Here is a 21,665-nt window from a genome sequence, read left to right as displayed (position 1 = left end):
CTTTGCTTCTTGCCAGGAGTAAATTAAATAAAGCTCAAAACAAATAAAAGAGGATCCCTTAGGTCCAAAGAGCTCTCTGTGTAGAGCTTTTTCGGATTTGATTATTGATACTCTAAAAATGTTGAAGATGATGTGGTTGCAAGATGCCCTGCTGAGCTCCTGTTTGAATAAAGATAAATTAGAACTTTTTCTTGTTGTCATTCATTGATGTTTACAGTAAAAAGCGTTGAAGTAAACAATATATGTTTTCTTATGCTATTTCCTTTTAAATTCTGTCATCTTATGTGTGATTTTATTTGCAATCCCTTAGAGATAAAATGCATGTTGTTTGCGGTAGTATTTTATTATCTCAGATCATATTACATTACACATTTGGAAACAGACTTTAAATATTTTAAGTAACAGTCCTATTAACTGCTTTCATGCATCAAAATCCAATAACCAATTACTGATTCAAGTTTTCTTTTTTGTTAAACATCATATTGCAAGGTAAATGGGTTTAATTGGAAGAAAAATTCTGGGATAAACATACCTTTTTCTCTGAACTGTCAAAAAGCAGCGTTGGTTTCTTAAATATTTTCATTCCATGACCCATCGCCCCAGTGGCTGGGCCTCCATTTAGTTCCCCAGGAACTTCATTTAAACTCTGTTTAAGAAATTGCAGCACTGAAGCACAGTACTGCAATAACTTACGAGATAAAGGACTACATTTTATTTAAAGGTGGTCTTTTAGAAAATCAAATTTTGAGGCCTCCGCTATTTCTGTTTAGTGCTTTATTGTAATTTGGCTTTTGAATTGTGGCACAGATACACTGATATGTAAAGATGATTGTATAGTATGTTATATTCACGCGGTATATAAATGTGTGTGTGTGTGTGTGTGTGTGTGTGTGTGTCTGTGTGTGTGTTTATATGTGTCTATGTACAAGTAGCCTATATGCTTACTTAGATGAAAATATATTCTTACAAACTGGAGATGACACCCAGGTGTGTTGAATAACAAACTAACTATACATTTACAACAAATTCATGAAAAAAGTGGAATACATTTTTTGACAGGGATTGTCAGAGGTGTCACATTGAAGAAACTTGTCACCCGGTGAAACAGCATGGCTCACTGTTTTTGTGGCATTTCTTTATCGTAAAATTTTTTTTTTGAAATACTGCCAATTAAAACCCTTAAGGTTTCTTTGCATAAAGCAAAGTAATTTGTTCCAAATTTGAAGTGCTTCTTAAACTTCTTCCTAATTCAGTTGTGTTGTTGTTCAGGAACAGATGAACTGAAGTGAACACCCTCAGTGAGTCTGAACATTTCCTGACAAAAAGGCCTATGGCAGACGTATTAAGATTAATAAGTCATTGTTGAACAATTGCAGGCTTGTGTATTCCTCACTCAAAGGAGGTGCACTTTGGCTGATACATTATCTCCCAGGAATCAGACAGTATGTCTCCTCTTGTTGTGCATTGATTATTATTATTCCTCAGATCTATCCATCCCACTTATCCTGGCTACGTCTGGTACCTGCAAGGCTAATAGTACTCAAACTCCTTCAATCTAAAGTATTGGCTGTAATTTAGTGAGATGTGCCCTTTATTCTGAGATATATTTTGGATCTGATCAAACACAGCATATGTTTATCTTCCCTGCCTTTACACGGCTGCACCCTGTACGCCACTTTGCAAGGCAATCCCTCCGAGCTTGCACAACTTGTGGCAAAGACTATTCCTAATTCATTAAAGCCAAAAAGATCGATTAAAATTCATGAACAAGCTGTCCTGCTACAACCAGTGATTTCTGTGACTGTGGGGCAGTAGACGCAAAGGACGAGTGAGACAACTACACTTACACTGCACATGCAGACACACACTAATGCGTGTACGCGCACGCACACTACAGACAGTACTTTTTCAATGACACCATTAATGTACACTTGCCAAAATATATAGCAGAAATCAGAAAACTGTGAAAATTGAGATAAAGATAAATATCTACTCAAAACAAATGTTCATTGTCATAGTATCATGGTTACTTTGACGTCATATTTAAAACCTCCTTGTGTGTGTCTGTGTGTGTGCCATACATCACATGTGATACACAAGATTTAGGATTAGAAGGGTCTTACACTAATTGAATTGTTGAATGAATATTTATTAGTGTTCAAATGTTTGTAAGTTTCAAAGTTGTCAGTTTCGTACAGATACAATGCTGTAAAAATGCTGACAACTGATTGACACACTGTACATGCAACTAACAATGTACAGGCCCAGTCACAAAAAGTATATACTTGAACTAATAAAACTGCAAAGAAATATACAAATACCTCCAGCGTTCATGCTAAAGGTGGACAAAGCTCTCTGTTGGCCTAAATACATCTAACCTGTTAAATTAAATAAGCAATAAAATGAATGAATTTAAAAAATGTAAAAATCAAACTTAAATGTTCCACACAGAGTTGCAATGTTTCAGTACAAGTCTGTATTATTTTAACATAAGCTCAATTCGATGTGAAACATCTTTTTCAAATAGATTTTTTTTTCCCCCCTCAAGCCAAATTTGAAACAGATTCGTTGATTAGTTCGTCAGTAAATGGAAAGGTGAATAAAAACATTTGCTTGTAAACCAAAAACTGACCTTATTCCAGTTTTCATCGCACAGGTATAACTAATTCTAATAGAAAACTACCCAGTGAGTCACCAGGACTGCAGCCGTTATTGGTCTTTTTCAGTACACCTGAACTTACTCCTTTTCTGAACACACTGCAGGAAATAAAACAGGGGCCTGCTGTTTTAAAACAACTGGCACACAGCAAATCTCAAGCCCGGTTTCCTGGTTATTGTTCATTTACATTGCCATCTGGTGGTAACAACACGGTTGTGGCCGATGGATGAGGGTGCAGGGCAACCGAACTATATGCACATGACGTCAAATGACGGCTTACGCAATTACTCTTCGGCTATTGGTTGATTGTCTCCCTACCACCAATCAAGATGTGCAGTGGGCGGGATTATCTCGTCGGTAACAGGAAAAACAAGCCCAACTGCAGTTACTTTTTGGGAAACTTTTACTTCCAAACGCAAATCGCTCCGTAAATACGAACGAGCAAACATGGATCTGTGAGGTCGATTGGTGATTTTGAGTATATATTTGTTTCACAGTGATGTATGGTGAAAATATCTCAAAGCTTTAGGCGACATGAATCATGACCGTTGTTTGTTTACATTGTAAAACAGCTGATAAGCTAACAGTAGCAACCTAGCTTGGTCAAGAAAAAAAAACCGAGTCACAGGAGCTGTTAATTATCTACAGCAAACTTCCTCGTGAATGAAACCTAACATTAGTGAAAGAGACATGAGTGGAGTGGTCAGGTCCTGTGTGAGCTCACAGTCAGTCGTTTAAAGTGGAACAAGGCGACACTGAGCTTAAATGTGTCGAGCGTCAGCGCCGCTTTCTGGCCGGGTTGATAAGCAGTTTCGTCGCTGAGCCGCCGGCCGTCATCCGAGGCCTGTCAGCGTCTCCATGCCAAGATGCCTTGCTCCTGTGGGAACTGGAGAAGATGGATCCGGCCGCTGGTCGTTGTGCTGTACATTTTGTTGCTCTTAGTCGTCCTGCCCCTCTGCATCTGGGAACTGCAGAAGTCAGAGGTCAGTTCCTGCAGTTGAATTTGATTTCTGGGAGCTCTGTTCATTTAACAAGTGACCTGGAAGTGATCAGGAGTGGTGCCCTTACATACAGACATTTCCTTGACTAACCTTGTTATAAGTCATTTTTATGCTAATTTATCCCAATACTCTTCTGTATTTCAAGGGGGAAAGCAGCTTTTTATTGTGTTATTAACTTGACTAAAGGCTCTGAATATTGCTGCCAACACTGACTATATTAGACACAGACATGAGCCAAAATGGTGATTGAAGTCTTCCATTAATGCGTTGACTGTTTCTTTCCATTTAATGACAGGTTGGCACGCATAATAAAGCATGGTTTATCGCTGGGATATTTGTCTTCATGACCATTCCTATATCATTATGGGGTATTCTCCAGCATTTGGTGCATTACACTCAACCAGAGCTACAGAAACCTATCATCAGGTAAAGATGTCAACAGTCATGTCACCCATGATCATTTGTCTGAAACTGTTTTTCTAAATGCTTTAGCTATTTTTTATTTGTTTTTAGAATATTATGGATGGTCCCAATCTACAGTTTGGATAGTGTAAGTAGAAGTGAAGTAGAAGTTTTTATTGCTATGTTACAATTCCCTTAAGACATTACATTAAGTAACAACCCTGAATGATATATATGTGTGTATATATATATATATATATTGTGTCTTTCATTTCTCAGTGGATTGCACTAAAATACCCCGGCATAGCAATTTATGTGGACACATGCAGAGAGTGCTATGAGGCCTATGTGATCTACAACTTCATGACCTTCCTGCTAAACTATCTGGAAAATCAGTACCCTAGCCTGGTGTTAATGCTGGAGGTTCAGGAGCAACAGAAACACCTGCCTCCCCTCTGCTGCTGCCCGCCATGGCCAATGGGAGAGTAAGTTCCCTTTAGAATAATACAGAGGTTTTGACAACATGTATCCATAAAATCCAAGTGAACTACTTTTATGCTGTATTTGCTATTTCCCAAAATTTTCTAAAAGGCTGACCTTAACATTGGGCAACCTACAAACTAAAACCATGACTGATCAATGTGCAATAAAATGAATATTATTTCTCCTCCGCAATTTAACCCAAACATGTCGGCCCTACTGGCCCCAGTCACGTTTCCTTCCTATCTCTTTGGTTTGCTCACAACTCTATATCTAACTGATTTTCCAACAGTACTGTAGATTTGTCAGTTTTATTATCAGTGTTTTTGTTTAAGTGATTTTTACATTGATTTCAGCGTTAAATTTTAAAGAAAAAGTTAAAGTGACGCTCAGATAAGAGACAACATGCTCCTTTTATGTTCATGCAGTAGTTCAGTTGAGTTTCAAGGTGCTGAAATGGAAGTGTTTTTTATCTGAAGCAAACAAATCAATGAGTCACAAGCTTCAAATTAGCCCCAGTCAGACAACATCAGTCACTGTGTGTGGTTAATTTTTGCCCAGAGGTTTCTCCTGAAGGAGAACTCATTGACATTTCCCCTAATGGTTGGCAATGGTGTTAGTCTCATTAAGTAAATTAGTTTTTTATAATAAAGCCCTGTTAAATTGTTTAACCACTGACTTTATCATTGTATTTTGTCAGATATCGTAGACCACGAGTGAGTACTTTTAGGGAAAAATTATGTTGTCTCCACTCTCAAAGACATGCTCACCATATACTTACCACCACAAAATGCATGATTGTGAATTCACTAGATCTTTACTGAAGACATATTTGATTTTGTTGAATCAATGTTTCTCTATTTCCTCTGCAGGGTTTTATTGCTCAGATGTAAACTGGGAGTGTTGCAGTACACAGTTGTAAGACCCGTCACAACAGTAATTGCCTTGTAAGTAAGGCTTAATCTTCTACTGATTTTAGGCTTTGAGACAAAGTGTTTTTTGTTTTGCTCGCTATTTTTTCAGTGGATGTTGTGACTGTTTGTTGCTCCTAGAATCTGTCAGCTGTGTCATGTGTATGATGAAGGAAATTTCAGTTCAACGAATGCATGGACGTACCTGGTCATCTTCAACAATATGTCACAGCTGGTAACTATGTCATTTTCTTTTCTAATGGCCTCAATATAATTTGTCACACAGTGTTACAAGCAGCAGCAGCCAATTTTGAGCAATATTTCTCTTTCTTTAGTTTGCCATGTATTGCCTGGTGCTTTTCTACCGGGCCCTGAGAGAGGAGCTGAGTCCAATCAAACCAGTGGGCAAATTCCTGTGTGTAAAAATGGTGGTGTTTGTGTCCTTTTGGTAAGTCTTGCAAACTCATCTTTCTTTCATATATCTTCTTTGTATTCATCAGGCTGTAAAGTTTTTTTTTTTTTTTTTTTTTTTTAATGACTTTCTCAGGCAGGCTGTGTTCATCGCGCTACTGGTGAAAGTAGGAATTATCTCAGAGAAACGTACGTGGGACTGGCAAAGCGTGGAGGCGGTTGCTACCGGCTTACAGGTCAGCTGATGCTCTCTTTGCAATTCACTTATGAAATGCACCTAAGTAAATTACTTTTTTTTACCCCATCAAACTGAATTGCTTCTTTTAGGATTTCATCATATGTGTGGAGATGTTTCTGGCAGCCATCGCCCATCACTTCAGCTTCACCTACAAGCCTTACATCCAGGAGGCTGAGGAGGGCTCGTGTTTTGACTCTTTCATGGCAATGTGGGACATCTCTGATGTCAGAGCAGACATTTCCGAGCAAGTCCGTAATGTTGGTAAGTGCCTCCTGGTTACTAGTGGACTCCCACACTTTCCCAGTGCTAAATAGATTATAAAGACGCTCTTTGTTCTCAATTACAGGAAGAACAGTAATGGGTCGTCCAAGGAAGTCTTACTTTGGTGAGGCACAGAATGATGGCGAGCGTTCTGGCTTACTCTCATCGGGCTCCCAAGATGCCATTACAGAGGCAGCATCAAATCCAGTTTCACCCAATGGCCAATACCAGGGTCTGGGGAGAACCCTCGCACCACATTCTTTATCAGCTCCTGCTGGGTTCAGCGCAGCTCCATGGGATGAAGGTTACGAGGCCAGACCTGAAGAAACCCAAGAGGAAAGGACCAACCAAACCAAAGAACCAACAGAGGCAGATCTCATTGTGATTGCCTAGCCTTTCACCAAGGCTGATATCACCAATAAACTTTACCAGACCAAGTTGGGCAGGACCCAATTACAGCCTTGCCATTTCCCGCCCAAACATTATTTTACTGACGCAACAATAATCCAAACTGTTGCCGAAAAAGGGCACATGCACCAAGTAATTGTAGACATTTACTGACAAAGACAAAAAAGATGAACCTCTGCCAATCACAGCTCCAAGAAATTCAGTGAAATTATGGCTACTAAATGATATGTGGATAACAAGCATTTTATACAGCTACTTTGTTGTAGGGAATGATGTAGGTCGTCCGTTGTGTTAGAAGGGTTTGTGGTTTGAACGGTCAGTTTTAACAGGCGTCCCAAAGAGCACACCGTTCTTCAAAGAAGCCCTAGTTTTCATGATGACGACTCTATGTGAAGCCTTGTCATTGTCTGAGGGAAGCATTAAGATGTATGCTTAGGAAATTATTACACAATTGTGTGTCAGTCATCATCACAATCTGAAATGTGACATGATAAAAAGATATATGCAACTTTTAAAATACAAATAGTATCTTCACATTGTATTTTACTTTCTAGTAATTTCAGGAGACAAGCACATTAGACTGGACCTAATCAGGAGAAAATATGTATTCTTTAGGGAAGGAAAAAGCAAAATGATGTGCGGTCAAGACAAAAGTTTCTAAGTGGATAAGTGAATCTGTGATGAGTAGAATACCTGCTGAAAATGTGTCCTAATTGACAGTCACCATCATCTCATTGTATTTCCCATGGGTTTAAGCAAATAGTATTAATATTGTTCAAGTACTTAAAAAAAGCTGCACAATTCAGTCTGAAACTGTACAATCAGCAGATTCTACTAAGGCCCTAATAAGTCATTACTGCATATAACTGAGTCTGTAGTGTTCATAGACAGGCATTCAGTATTCTTCTCAGATGCCTTGTTCTGTCTGCCATGGAACTAGTCTACGTCATTTTAGCAATTATACTTCAGGAAGTTTCATTTTTTTGTATCTTACTTTATAGTGATTTCAGGAGACAAGCACATTAGATGGGACCTTATCAACAGAAAATATGTATTCTTTGGGGAAAGGGTAAAAAAAAAAAAAGGCTAAATGAATCTGTGATAAGTAGAATACCTGCTGAAAATGTGTCCTAATTGATGGTCACCACCATCTCGTCGTATTTCCTAAGGGTTTGAGCAGATGGGATAAACATTGTCCAAGTACTGATGGTGTTTTCCATCCTTTTAAAATGAAATCATTTCACCTAAGACATTTCTTTTCTCATAGGTTTTCTGATCTTGTCATTGTGAATCACATGGATTTGTGCAGGGATATTAACATGTTTAATGTGCAGTGTGGGATAATAGGTTTGTGTCAGTGAATACATAAATGATGAAATCATGTGGGGCCCAAACATGTTGCATTGCCTTATTTTATTTTATTACAGGAAACTGACAGAATTTCCTCAGAGCTGATGTATCCTTCAAATTTTTATTTAAATCCATCTCTGACAGACTCTTCAATAAATCAAATAAACTACATTTTTGCAGATTTCTTCTTTCTTTTGTTTATTAGAGGAATGTATGATGACATATTTTTATTGACACCCACAAACTTCTTTACCAAAACCAACTGCACCCACAATCAAAGGACACCTATAATATTTACATTTCATACTTACAAACATAAGTACAAATTATAAAGGTCATCTGACTATACAGCAAGTTGTACAAATAAAAACATGGACATTAAGTGGTAGAATTATCATGATTGCGACAAACCTACTTTGTCGTAGTAGGTTGGTTCATGCTTTTTTCACCTTCATCTCCAAACAGAAGCCCTGTATGTTTGGAATTTCAAGACTAGTATGACATTTTTAACAGTGAGAGGGGAAATTCCTTTGCAGTATTAAGAAATACCCTACAACGTATATGACAATAATATAATTTTAACTTTAAATATATTCTTGCAAAGCTTGGGTACAAGAGTTACTGCATCATTTGGACGGGGGAAGAGTCAACATGGGCTGATATGGAGATGGTGCTCTTGTGAAGCCTCACTGCGAGATGGACCCAGTCTCCAACTCTGACCTCTAGAGGCTGCTGCAGCACGGCAGCTGCCTGTTTCCAGTGAGAGTTCTGACTGAGGGTGCTGACGCTGATCTCCTGATCCAGGTAGATGTGGTACCAGAAGGGAACTGCAGTTATTCTGCCTGCAGATGTAGCCTGAACCTGAAACAGACATCAGATCATAACAAAGGAAGGTAAATCAGCTTCTAATATAAAAATACTCTGTCCCTTATTTTGTAATCATCCATCATATTTTGCCTTTGCTGGTTTAAAAACTTATGATCCAAACACAAACCTTTTAACATTTCTTTATAAACTACAAACATTTTTAAAATCCAAACACTGACTGCTACAGACAAAGTTTTTATTTGAAAAAATTCAAATACTGAGTTTTTGGCTGAATTCATACAGGACTGCAAACACTGAGTTTTGACTCATTTCAAGTTTCTTTGTACAGAAGGTAGCTCAGAGATTTTTTAAATATAGAAGCAGAGTCAATTCATGTTGGCAGCACTCACTGGTCCATTCTTTACCTTACCTTGACTTCTCTGTTGGTGTAGTTTGTGTTGGCATCCATTAGATCAAGAACAAAGAGCTCCACAGGCTCGCTGAGATGTCTACACTCCAATGTGGAGAAGTCCAAAAACACATGAACTGGTACCTTTAATACACAAGAGATGAACACAATGTTAGACTCCCTACTGAGGTTATTAAAACTGTTATGAAAAATTGAATGAAACTACTTATTTATAGTCTTATAAGGGAAAAAAAGAAGAAGAAGAGAAAAAAAGAAAATTTCATTTTTGCCCATAGTAAAGATTTGGACAAATATATATATATACAGTTGTGTTCAAAATAATAGCAGTCCAACATGAATAACCTGTTTTTGGTAGAAATTATATTACTGCATGGCAAATAATTTACCAGTTGCTGTAGTAGGGTCATAGAAAACCAACAGAGCCAACATTCATGATATGTATGCTCCTCAGTCTGTGTAATTGAATAATGAATTGAAGTTGCGTGTTCAAAAAAATAGCAGTGTGGAGTTCAATTAGTGAAGTCATTCAATCTGTGAAAAAACAGGTGTCAATCAGGTGGCCCTTATTTAAGGATGAAGCCAGCACATGTTGCTCATGCATTTCTCTCTGGAAACCTGAGAAAAATGGGTCGTTCCAGACATTGTTCAGAAGAAAAACGTACTTTGATTAAAATGTTGATTAATGAAGGGAAAACATACAAAGAAGTGCAGAAAATGATGGGCTGCTCAGCTAAAATGATCTCCAATGCTTTAAAATGGAAAGCAAAACCAGAGAGACGTGGAAGAAAACGGAAGACTACCATTCGAATGGATCGAAGAATAGCCAGAATGGTGAAAACTCAGCCAATGATCAGCTCCAGGATGATCAAAGACAGTCTGAAGTTACCTGTGAGTACTGTGACAATTAGAAGACGCCTGTGTGAAGCTAATCTATCAGCAAGAAGCCCCCGCAAAGTCCCACTGTTAAAAAAAAGACATGTGCTGAAGAGGATACAATTTGCCAAAGAACACATTGGCTGGCCAAAAGAGAAATGGAGAAACATTTTGTGGACGGATGAGAGTAAGATTGTTCTCTTTGGGTCTAAGGGCCGCAGACAGTTTGTCAGACGACCCCCAAACACTGAATTCAAGCCACAGTACACTCTGAAGACAGTGAAGCATGGTGGTGCAAGCATCATGATATGGGGATGTTTCTCTTACTATGGTGTCGGGCCTATTTATCGCATACCAGGGATCATGGATCAGTTTGGATACATCAAAATACTTGAAGAGGTCATGTTGCCTTATGCTGAAGAGGAAATGCCCTTGAAATGGGTGTTTCAACAAGACAACGACCCCAAACACACCAGTAAGCGAGCAGCTTCTTGGTTCCAGACCAACAAAATTAAAGTCATGGAGTGGCCAGCCCAATCCCCGGACCTTAATCCGATAGAAAACTTGTGGGGTGACATTAAAAATGCTGTTTCTGAGGCAAAACCAAGAAATGCAGAGGAATTATGGAACGTTGTCAAATCATCCTGGGCTGGAATACCTGTTCACAGATGCCAGAAGTTGGTCGACTCCATGCAACACAGATGTAAAGCGGTTCTCAGAAACAGTGGCTATACAACTAAATATTACTTTAGTGATTCATAGGAATGCTGAATCCTGGATATTTTTCAGTTTATACAGTAAATATTTGAGTTTGTAAAGTAAAATGCAGACACTGCTATTTTTTTGAACAGCCCAATGTTCATTTTTCTTAATTTTCTGTAAAGTGAGTAAAGAATTTCTGCTTTTTTCTTCATGTTTTGATTTAGAATATAATGTGCAGTGTCCCCAATGCATGGAAATTAAAACCATTATAAGGATTTTGGGCTTTACTCAATTTTTTAAACAGACTGCTATTATTTTGAACACAACTGTATATATATATATATATATAGATATAGATATAGATATAGAGATATATATGTGTGTCTTAAGTATGTATAAACTTTAGTGTATTACAAGTACTGCTGGTAATATGTGGGTGTCAGTTGATATTTTCTCATTCACTGATTGATTCTCAGAAACAAATTTTCAGACTCTTTCCAACTTGACAAACAGAACGTGGCTGCAGGGTGTCAGACTTAAAAGCTCAGGGAGAAACCAAAGTGGCGGCACAGAAAGTGTCACTGTTTCCTTCGTGGCAGAACAAAAGAATCTTTCCTCCTCCCTGTCACAGTTGTGCAGACCTCAGAGCTGGCTGTTTGATGTGCTTGATGTAATGTGTACTGATGGATTCAGGTAGGAATGTCTTGGGCCAAGCTGTGTGTTGTGCCTTGTGTGACAGTTGTGCTAGAAAGTGCCCTCCACTGAGGGCTTCAAAGACAACATCTGTTAAAACAAACGACCATCCCACAAGGGACCTGTGAAATTAGAGCACAAATATGATACTGGGAAAAAAAGAAGAAGAAGGAAAAAAAAGAAAAAAGAGGATAACTACCAGACCAAATAAAGGAAAAGAATTCAAAAGGATTTTGCAACTTCTTTAAAGCAGCTGGGAAGCACACATCAAAGAAGAGTGCACCACAGAAAACACAATCCTGGATCTTGGTATTCCACATGAATTGCCTCGTTCAACAAAACACAACCAATCCACAGTTGAAAACGGAAGTGGATGAACAGCCTGCTTTATTATTTTGTCAAAGAAACTATTTATTTGATATTTACTCTTATACTTTTATCATATTTAACAAACACCCCAGGCATATATTTGCTCCTAATATGTGAGCTCTGAATGTGAATGACGCAAGCTTACAAACACAGCAAAGTGAAAAGTGTCAATATTGTCCGGTTGCATCAGGAACACCAGATTGATGGTTGCATCAGAAAGATGAGACAGAATACAAGATAGAAGTGGCCTGAGATGTACAAGGGGAAGAGTTCGTAAAGTCTGATATCAAGACTGAAGAAGTTTCAGCACAACAATTTAAGTGCTTTAAATGTTTTTCACTGTGATTTCTTTTGGTTTCTTTTGGGCTTTTGGTATTTGGTATGATTCAAGAGAACTTTTTACTGTCAGATATTTTATGATTTAAATATTTAATTGATATCTAATTAGCAACATTACATCAGAAGTGTTTGTATTGATGTTAAGATTATACATTTTTATGAAAATTAGTTCAGACTGAATGAATCATATCCACACTATTTACAGTCTGGATCCAGAGACCATTTTTGACCAGGATCCTAATACATTTGGAAAATAAATAAATGTGAGCGCTCCCTAGTGGACAAAAATTGTAAGTGTTTTTCATTTTATTGCTGTTTGAGATGAAGAATATATATAAGACATAAGAGAAAGATAAGATGACAACCATTATAACCACTAAACTAAATATTTTGTTAGAGTTTGAATCTACAAAATATACTATATTTAATCCTTTAAGGCAATGTAATATTGTCCCATATTACATAATAATCATATTATAATGAAGTTATGATAATAGACATGACTAGTGAGGCCACTTCTGCCCCCATGGAAGCAACAATGCATTTTTCATTATCAATCAGCTCTCACATACAGTGAAAAATCTCTGGTGGACTAACCATTTCGCCACAAACTGGAATTTGTCTCGGGCAACTTACAACACCAAATTTGATACTCATCACTTATCAACAGGTCAGAATTTGCACAAAAGAGCGTGGTTTCTTCAGCTGCAAATTGAGTTAGCTAAAGGTAGCAGTAAAAGTCAGCAGAAACACTGTTTGCCTGATCACATACTTGTTTAGCCACTAGACAATGACTGTGCTGCAACTGGTCTGAGTGCAGCTCAGCTTTAGAAAAACAGAAATTGTAACACTTAATATATAGGCCAATCAATTTTCTGTCAGAGTTTGTGATGTAAATTATGACATTGTGTAAATCTTCTGCTATCCTGCCACTGACCACTTATTGCTGTTCAAGCGTCATTTCATGATCAGCAGGATGTGACACCATCATCTGATGCCCAACACAAAAGCACAACTGTGTAAAATTAGATGAGCATGCACAATATGTGATTTGACCTCTCTTGCCTCAGACAATAGTGTTGAGGCATAAATAGAACCGTAGCCTTGGAGCAGCAAACCCTGTCAAAACCATTTGTCACTAAAGCCAAACAATGAGACATAAGATTGTTAAACGTACAGAACACATGTAAGTAAACCTGGTACCTGGTAGCTCAGGTTGGTATACTTACAGTGAATTGATTGATGAAGGGAGCAATATTGAAACCCAATGTAGGCTCCTGACCCTGGACAGCACTCTCCAGCAGCAATATGTCTGATTCCACCAGCATACCGTGCACCACAATCCGTTCTGGAAAAATGTGTCCTCCCTCCTCCAGCAGACACCTGGTTTCATATCATTCATAAATTTAAGCAAAAATGTTACGCTCAAATATCTAAAAGTAAATGGCTAAAAATTAAGACTTTATCCAAAATTTCCTTGACTGGTTTCACTTCCACTTACCTGGCCAGTGACGCTTTCTCCATCAGCTTCTGTCGTATCAGGCCACAGGTCTCTACACAGTCCAGGATGATGGCACTCCACAACTTCTCCTGAGATGGCCTCTTCAGCATCCCTTGTTCATCCTCCATGTGGTTGAGCCAGAACTCAAGATGCTGTTCTGAGATGTTATTGGAACGAGCAATTCTCTTGAGCACTTCCTGCTGTTTGTCCTTTTCCACAGAGCTGTAGGCTTTTACATTACCCTGACTGGCAGCGATGAGGGAGAGCAGAGAAAAGCCCTCTGAGACATCTAGCACATACAGCGGGTCAGTACAGTTTGTGGAGCTGGCAGGGTCAGTGAGGTCAGGTCTTTGCTCTTGTTTTTGACATTTAACTTTCAGCCTAGAGACAAGTTTTCCTAATGCGCTGCAAAAACTCTGGTGGTAATCCAGATTGTTTAGGAGCGCCATTTCTGAACATTCCAGCATGCAGAAATCCTTGGTTTGATTCTGGCCTGTTTGAAGACATGCCAGTGCATTGCAGAGCTCAGCCTCTGGGTTTGGATTTTTACTGGCATTTCCAGAAGACTGTGCATCAGGATGTCTGTCCAGACGGATTTCATGACCTTCTCTCAGAACGGCAACGCTGCAGAGCCTCAGGTAGGCATCCCGACAGGAGATCTCAATGATCAACTTGTCTCCTGGTTGTAGCACAAAACCTAAAGCAACAAGGGAAAACTGATTTTATTGGTGCTATGTAGGACATGAGACTGAAGCAGTAAAAACTGAATGTGTCCAGGGCATCAAGTATGTATTTCACATTGTGAAATGTGAGTTGCCATTTTTGCTTACTTCTTATTCAAGCAAGGAGTTCCTAATTGAAATAAACATGTAATTCTCAGAAAGTGATCAGCTGTTCCTGTTAATACATACTACTGAATATAAAATATCATAAAATCATCACATACACAATATTTTAGTGTCAATACTGAATTATGTTACCAGCACTAGCTTCAAATGATATCCAGCTATGTGGAAGTAGCGTTTCTACAAGACAAAATAAAAGAAAAAAGACATAACTTAAACAAAAACAGATGATAGCAATTGATATTCATAATGTAATGCTGAATCTAATTTTAAGCTGGTATGAAAGAAATACCACTGCTCATATTTTACATGCTTGTAGAAACAGAGTGAACAGGGACAGAAAGAAACCAACATACAGAAAGCAAAGAGGAGAGGCAGGGAGAGCAAACCCTGAAGAGAAATGAGATTCAGGGGGACTGGGCAAAGAGAGAGGGGGAGAGGCACTGAAAGGATTCCAGCCGGAATAACATCTGTTCATGTCTTCATGTCACTGGCTCGTCAAAGGCATTTGGGAAAAATGCATATTTATTGCCTATAAGAATTTCATGAACACTAAAGAGTGTCACAGGCGATCACGGCACACACGTCACCACGACAGGGGAAACGGATGTTGGTGATCACCGGGAAAGGTGGCGGCTCCCTTGACGCTGCCCGAGCCAATTAGCAGTTCAGTGAAAGGCTGCTGCATCCTGTCTGAAAGACGATGTACTGTGATGCCAACTGGAACATGTCACCTTATGTCAGTGGCTATTAAGTTCACAGAGGCCTTGGTCTGATACCAAAGCCAGGAGTGTACAAAGCTTTTCTTGGATAAGCTGAGTTATACTGTATGTGCAAAAGCACATACAATGCTACAGAAGCAATTTAAAAACACCGTTTAACAAATATTAATTTTACTTTAATATATTTCTTTAATTCTGGTTCAGCAGCATGTCGAGTTGAGAGATACATTCAACGTACATATATACCAACCACCCTTGCTGGCAGGACAGAAAAGCAGCTACAGCTGCAGCCAATGTCTCATCTGCATAACAGTGAGGTTCAAGAGGTCCTTTGTCTTCACTGACATTGTGCTGTATAAGCAACCCAACCATAGGAAATGGCTTGTGAATTGGACCAATGTAATCACTATTGATTCTTATTTATTAATAACTAGTATCATCATTGCTAATGAGCTGCCGTACACCCCTTCTATGCAGCCAGTAAATATACTGAAATTCTATAGTGGCAGAAAGCCAGAACCTTATGTGCTATTACATATTACAGTAAACAGTTGTCAAGTAAAACATATCCTCCTCGTATTCATGGTATTATTCAAAGATTAAAGGTGTAAACAATCCAATCTATAACGTACACTGCCCTCATCTGATGTAACATGGAAATGCATGACAAAAGGAGAAGAGATTGCAAGCAGACAACCAATTGAACCAAAAAAGCTTTGAGTAGAATTTGAGACAGAGGTTGATTATGTTGTTTAAATTAAACCTCCGAATTAAAAATCAGTCATTTATAAAAATTGTATACACATAAATTAACATGTTTGTTGTGTTTCTATTGGTATCTTACGTTTAGCTGTGTGGACAGGGTAGATGGCCTGCTCCCAGCAGGTGTCCTCCTGTGGACCAGTGGACAGACTGCTCTCCTCATCCAGGTGGAGCTGGAACCACACAGCCAAAGCATCCAGCTCCCCCTCCTGAATTATAGGCAGGCAGATCTGCTGAACCTCCCTGGAGCTCAGTCCCTCCAGCTCCTACGGGTCATCATCAAAACGAAAAAAAAAAAAAACAAAAAACAAAAAACAACCTAACGTGAAGTTTTGCATACTGGAAAACAGATTTAATACGTGCATGTATAAAACTAGACGTTTTGTATGAGACAAGTCCTGTAGTTTTCACACCCCAATGTGACACTCAAGTCCTCATATTCCTGTCCAGCTTAATCCAGCCAACATGTTATTAACTATAACCATCTTTGTTATTGTTCAGATACACTTACACATATCTCTGGATGTCAACACAGTCGAAAACAATACCATCTACTACACTTTAAACCCACCCTAACTAGCTCTTTACAAGTAACCCAAGGGCCATTTTTAAGTGAATACTGGTGGCAAGAAAAGACAACAATCTGCCGGTTGACAAGGAAAACTAACTTGAATTATTGCTTGAAGACATCAATGAAACTAATAGTATTTTGTTCTGACATCTCACCCCTGTGAGTGGATAACTGCAGGGAAACAAAAAAACTTCTGATATGGAAAAGCTTATTTTGTACTCATTAGTCAGTCCTGCTCAGAACGCAGAACTGGCTTGTGTTTTGTTATCTTGTTTTGTTTGCATGGAAGGCTTCTTTCTCTTTCCCTTTGCAAAAGTGAGTTTGTTTCACAGCTCTGTCGTCAGCTTAGGTTTGCCTGCAAGTCCTTACTGCATACGTAAGAACAAACTTTAAGTATCAACAAATTATCCTACAGGTACAAATGCAATCTTTCCAATTTGCTAGGTCTGTACTGGCAGCCAATAAAACCGGCAATCCCGGCAGGGGTTACGACTAAATAATGAGCACTCACTCATGTTTAGCCAGTATGTTAGTCTCAGAGGGACAATGGACATATGGTCAAGTAAATAAATAATTTTTCTCATTTAGATTTTTCTGCTTCACTCTAGGCAACAAATGCACACTAAATATTTGGATCCGATATAAAGATGATGCAAAAATGGGTTCCGGGATGACACATTAAATTAATAGTGTATGAAGTGACTGAAGCGGCTTGTTGAGCAGACGCAAACATTTCAATGTCTGTGTGATCATTTCTGAATGTGGAATTTACTGATATTGGCATCAGGTGTCAGAGATGTTTCTAACCTGTAAGTTATTAAAATCGATGTTGAGGGCTTTGAAGGCCTCAGTGAGAGGTTTATACCCTCCCGGCAGCCGGCTGAGTCTCTCTGTGGTGTAAGGCTCCATGGAGTCATCTGGCTCAGAGCTGCAGCTCACTGGACTACGGAGCTCCCCGGTTGCGGCCATCGACAGACCACCCACCTCTGACACACACAGCCTGGACAAGAAAAAAGCCATTTAAATATAGCATTTAAACATCTTGTAATGATGCTTCAAAACAACTGAAGTGCAGTCTTTCTAGTTGCAGGATACAGTCAGGCCTACCTGTGATGCCGGCGGATCTCGACGCACTCAACGGCCATACCAAACACTGTGGCTCCTGCAGGGATGACCCGTCCAGTTGCAGACTGTTCGCTGAATTCATTCTCACCTCTCTTTAGACCAAGAGAGGTTATTAACACTACACATTAAGCCACTAAAACAAAACTAGACACATTTCACTTTCATTCATTATATTGACATATTGACTACAAACACCCTGTACTGTGACACAGCTATTGTATCATTATTCATACATCTGTGGGGTTTTTCTCTAAAAGATTTCATTCTGTGCAATTTATTTTATCATTTGATTTTACAAATTTAAAAGCAAGCAGCAATAGATTTTAATTGCACACTAGTAATTAATGTTAATCTTAAAGTACCATTGCTACTTAAGGATAAAGTTCTGTTCCCAGTCCTGTGCTTTTGCTTAATAATTGAAGTTACCTGTGGAGGGAGCAGAAGGTGGTGCCAGGCATGAACAAGACTCTCTATGATTCCCTCTCCGAACAATCCTGCATCTACCGTCTCTGTTACCACCAAAGACACCCTAAGCAAATCAAAACATCAGAAGCATGTCAAAGAATAACTTCTAAGCTCTTAGCGTCTTCAAAACTCATGACGGTATTGTGCCTGCAGGCTCAGTGTTAAAGGTTTAAGTGTAAATTGTACCTGTGTGGAATGTCCTTTGGCACTTCCATCTCCAGAGATTTCATATGGAGAATTTTGATGCTGCCTTCCATTCCATTAGCAGTCACTACCTCACAGGCCAGTTCATACATTGTCTTTGACAGCTCGCAGGCATACACCTCAGCAGCTCCTGCCTTCTTAGCACACATACTTCACAGAGAACACAAAATCAGCACAAGTATTTGCATACTCTAGCTGTAGTCAGATATAAACTTTGTATGCAACCATTTGGGGAAAAAAAGCCCGAAATTACAAATTGGAAATTTACCATAACACACACAAAAAAAAAAAAAAAAAATTCAAATCTCACCCAAGGATCCCAGTGCCAGTACCTATGTCAAGTACAGTGTTGCAGCCGCTCTGAACAGCCTTCTGAATGGCTTGCTGGTATTTCTGGTTCCTCCCACGGTCGTTGAGCATTAGGAAATGCCAACGCTCCACCAGCCAGTTGGCCACACGGTAGAAGTTCTCCCTGGCCTCTGGGTAGTCTGGTCTCAGCTTCAAGGCTTTATGGAAATGACCAGCAGCTTCATCTCTAAATCCCATCCTAGATTGTAAAATGAGAACCAAACACATTATACTATTCTCTGTAAGAGTGCGTGCCTGTTATGTATGTGTGCAACAATAGCATTTGGTTTCGATGTTGATATATACCTGAAGAGGTGTTCCCCCATGCTGTTTAGGATGACTTCATCAGCAGGGAAAAGTTCTAGTGCTTGTTCGTAACAGCTAAAGAGGTCCTGAATACGGCCCACTGAGTCCAGCTCCTCTGCCCATTTAAAGAGAGTGAACCTGAAGGACTCCTGAAAAAGAAATGTGACAACCTTGTGTTTCAAGATTTCCATATACTTTTGTGATGAAATCAGCGCTTATTTTGTAGAGCACATTTTCTGCCCTTGTGTTTAATTTAGTTGTCCAAGTGTAGAAATGTATACACAATATAGAACCCTTAAAAAAAAAAAAAAAAAAAAAAAAAAAAAAAAACAGCACATCCTTTTTGTGAAATCATTCCTACAATGTAATTATTTGCTTTTTACAGAAATTTACACTGACTGACTGACAAGACTTGCTAGTCAGTATGCAAAATGGTGTCCAAAATGCAAGTTGATAGCTCATGACTGTGTGTGTATTTGCAGAGTGAACATGGGTCGATTTTGCACACAGCCCATGATTGCGTGATTTTGTTATGTGTGCAAAATATTTGGCAGTTCACAGACTGGTTTCTGGAGTAGTGTAAACAGTCATTACCCTTGCAAAGTCCTTAAACACAGGTGCGAGGTTAAGGACCAGAAGGTAGTGCACAAATGCAGTTCCATAATCTTGGTTGAACAGACACTGCTGGGCACTTTCTAGGGAACTAGAGACCAGCTCATTTCTGGCAGGGTCTTCTCTGCGGCGCCTTCGGGTCCTCCTACTATGCTTTGGCCTCGCACTGGCATTAGGCATCCCTTGCAAGAGCAAATACATGGATAAATGTACAAATTGGGTAGTGAATGATGATGGCAATATCATGAATAGAAATTAAAGCAGATTTCAATAGGACAACAGGCAGTTAGCAGAAACATCTGTAAAATGAAGACTTTTGATAATGGGATGATTTTAATTCATCTTTTTAAGGACAAATATAAAACATTTAATAGTTCCAGCTTCTCCAATATGAGAAGTGACTGCTGTTTCTGTCTGTCATACCATTATCGTAAATTCAATTTCGGTTGGACAAAGAAACAAGACACTAGAAGTCACGTTTTATGGAGCCAACAATTAATTGCTTGAGAAAATAATCAGGAAAAACTTTGCACCTGACTCACAATTTTAAGCCAATAGGTCCAAACTTTGACTTAGTCAGAACTATCAAACAGTAAATTATGTATTGTTTTGTAACGTCGAATTACAAACAAACTTATTTGATGATTTTCAATTTAATACGTATCATAGTTATTTATTCTTAAAATTTAGCTTCTAAACATCATATAATGTAAAACTGTTATCACGCTTATTGTTATAAGGTCACAATAAACATATATTAGTTTTCAAGTGAATAAAAACATCAGGAAGGGTGATTTTCATTCGTTTAACGGAGACTTACTGTGAGGTGTTAAAGTCACAGGCTGGCTGGGATGCAAGTCAGAAATAATTAATGGAGATTATTTGTTTTAATTTAACCTCATCTCATGAGAACAGTGTCGATAATGTTGCAAACACAGAGATGTTAACGTTACGGATCTGCCTCATGAGGTCGTCAGACTCACAGTAGCTAGCATGGGAAAAGCTGACGGCTCAGCTTCGCTTCATGTCAAAACAATATGACCACATATTTTTTTATATTCGTGTTATACCCGCAGGTAGTTTAATTTAGCCACTAAAACACATTTCGGCTACAAATCCTGCACTAGCTACCACGCAGCCACAAACATGTCCGTGCGCCAAATGACTCCGAGCAAAAACGTGTCAGGAAGCAAAGTTCCGCATATGAAGCTCGGGCTTTGGTGGAAACATTGCTTAATCGGGAATAATAACTTTTGTGTTTTGTGTTCGATTCCCTGAGACGCTGTTGGTTTCCTCCGGGTACTACTTGCAGGCAGGAATCTATACTAAGATACAAACTATTACATCCTGTTGAAATTTGTTCCCTTCATAATTCTGTTCTGTTCTGTAATTCTGTTATTAATTCTGTCTGCTGGAGCTGTTAGTTCCTACAAAGAGCACACGTCAATCGTTAAAAAAAAAACAACAACAACAAAACAAAACAAAACATTAAGGATCAATGAAATTGTATTTGGCTTCGTATAAATAACTGTTTGAAGTCCCGCTGTCTGCTCAGATTTATGTTGTGAGGATTTAAATGAGCCCCATTCCCTTTTGGTTACCAAAGAAAGGTTTTGTTGGCCACTAAAAGTCATACGATATTAGCTATTAGCTCATTACCCATCTTGCATCCCAATGACATTTTTTTTTTTTTTTTTGTCTTTTTCAAATCTATTGTTGTGACAAAGCCAAAAAATGCGAACAAATAAACTACTACTACTACTGATAATAAAATAAAATAAAGTAAAATAAAATAAGGCACCATGCCTTATTATTATAGTTCACATTTTTAATACAAACCACCTTATGTTTAAGCACTCATGTGATTAAT

At 38.7% G+C, this 21,665-nt stretch overlaps 2 protein-coding genes across 4 annotated transcripts; one reads left to right on the top strand and one right to left on the bottom strand.

Annotated features, from left to right (window-relative positions):
- Positions 1-3,028: 3,028 nt before the first annotated feature.
- On the top strand, positions 3,029-8,292 carry tmem184c (transmembrane protein 184C). The gene is made up of 10 exons (XM_029501772.1): positions 3,029-3,642; positions 3,956-4,086; positions 4,174-4,210; positions 4,342-4,547; positions 5,415-5,489; positions 5,595-5,688; positions 5,789-5,901; positions 6,001-6,100; positions 6,192-6,363; positions 6,449-8,292. The coding sequence occupies exons 1-10, from the start codon at positions 3,526-3,528 to the stop codon at positions 6,754-6,756; spliced, it is 1,353 nt and encodes a 450-aa protein (XP_029357632.1). The 5' UTR covers positions 3,029-3,525; the 3' UTR covers positions 6,757-8,292.
- Positions 8,176-20,942, bottom strand: prmt9 (protein arginine methyltransferase 9). 3 transcript variants are annotated; one of them, XM_029501748.1, is made up of 15 exons: positions 20,779-20,942; positions 20,616-20,641; positions 19,778-19,977; positions 19,184-19,332; positions 18,840-19,076; positions 18,512-18,679; positions 18,287-18,389; positions 17,843-17,952; positions 17,543-17,735; positions 16,247-16,430; positions 14,816-14,860; positions 13,836-14,532; positions 13,564-13,717; positions 9,359-9,481; positions 8,176-8,982 (listed from the first exon to the last, which is right to left on the bottom strand). In XM_029501748.1, the coding sequence occupies exons 3-15, from the start codon at positions 19,973-19,975 to the stop codon at positions 8,740-8,742; spliced, it is 2,604 nt and encodes an 867-aa protein (XP_029357608.1). In that variant the 5' UTR covers positions 19,976-19,977; positions 20,616-20,641; positions 20,779-20,942; the 3' UTR covers positions 8,176-8,739. The 3 variants fall into 3 exon arrangements, with proteins under 3 accessions (XP_029357608.1, XP_029357599.1, XP_029357618.1); XM_029501739.1 differs by having other exon boundaries at positions 20,616-20,637; XM_029501758.1 differs by lacking the exon at positions 14,816-14,860 and having other exon boundaries at positions 20,616-20,637.
- Positions 20,943-21,665: the final 723 nt, after the last annotated feature.

Source organism: Echeneis naucrates, chromosome 1 (assembly GCF_900963305.1).
Source record: "Echeneis naucrates chromosome 1, fEcheNa1.1, whole genome shotgun sequence".
NCBI lineage: Eukaryota > Metazoa > Chordata > Actinopteri > Carangiformes > Echeneidae > Echeneis > Echeneis naucrates.
The sequence above is the reverse complement of the archived record's forward strand: the minus strand, read 5'-3'. Positions and strand labels throughout refer to the sequence as shown.

Excerpts from the sequence above, each read along its gene's own strand:
- tmem184c (XM_029501772.1), top strand. The coding sequence starts at position 3,526 with ATGCCTTGCTCCTGTGGGAACTGGAGAAGATGGATCCGGCCGCTGGTC. Across the intron at positions 3,643-3,955 it reads GGGAACTGCAGAAGTCAGAG|GTTGGCACGCATAATAAAGC; the intron begins GTCAGTTCCTGC and ends ATTTAATGACAG. Across the intron at positions 5,490-5,594 it reads GTCACAACAGTAATTGCCTT|AATCTGTCAGCTGTGTCATG; the intron begins GTAAGTAAGGCT and ends TGTTGCTCCTAG.
- prmt9 (XM_029501739.1), bottom strand. Across the intron at positions 19,333-19,777 it reads TGTTTAAGGACTTTGCAAGG|GAGTCCTTCAGGTTCACTCT; the intron begins GTAATGACTGTT and ends TTTCTTTTTCAG. Across the intron at positions 14,861-16,246 it reads CCCTGTCCACACAGCTAAAC|AAACGCTACTTCCACATAGC; the intron begins GTAAGATACCAA and ends TTTGTCTTGTAG.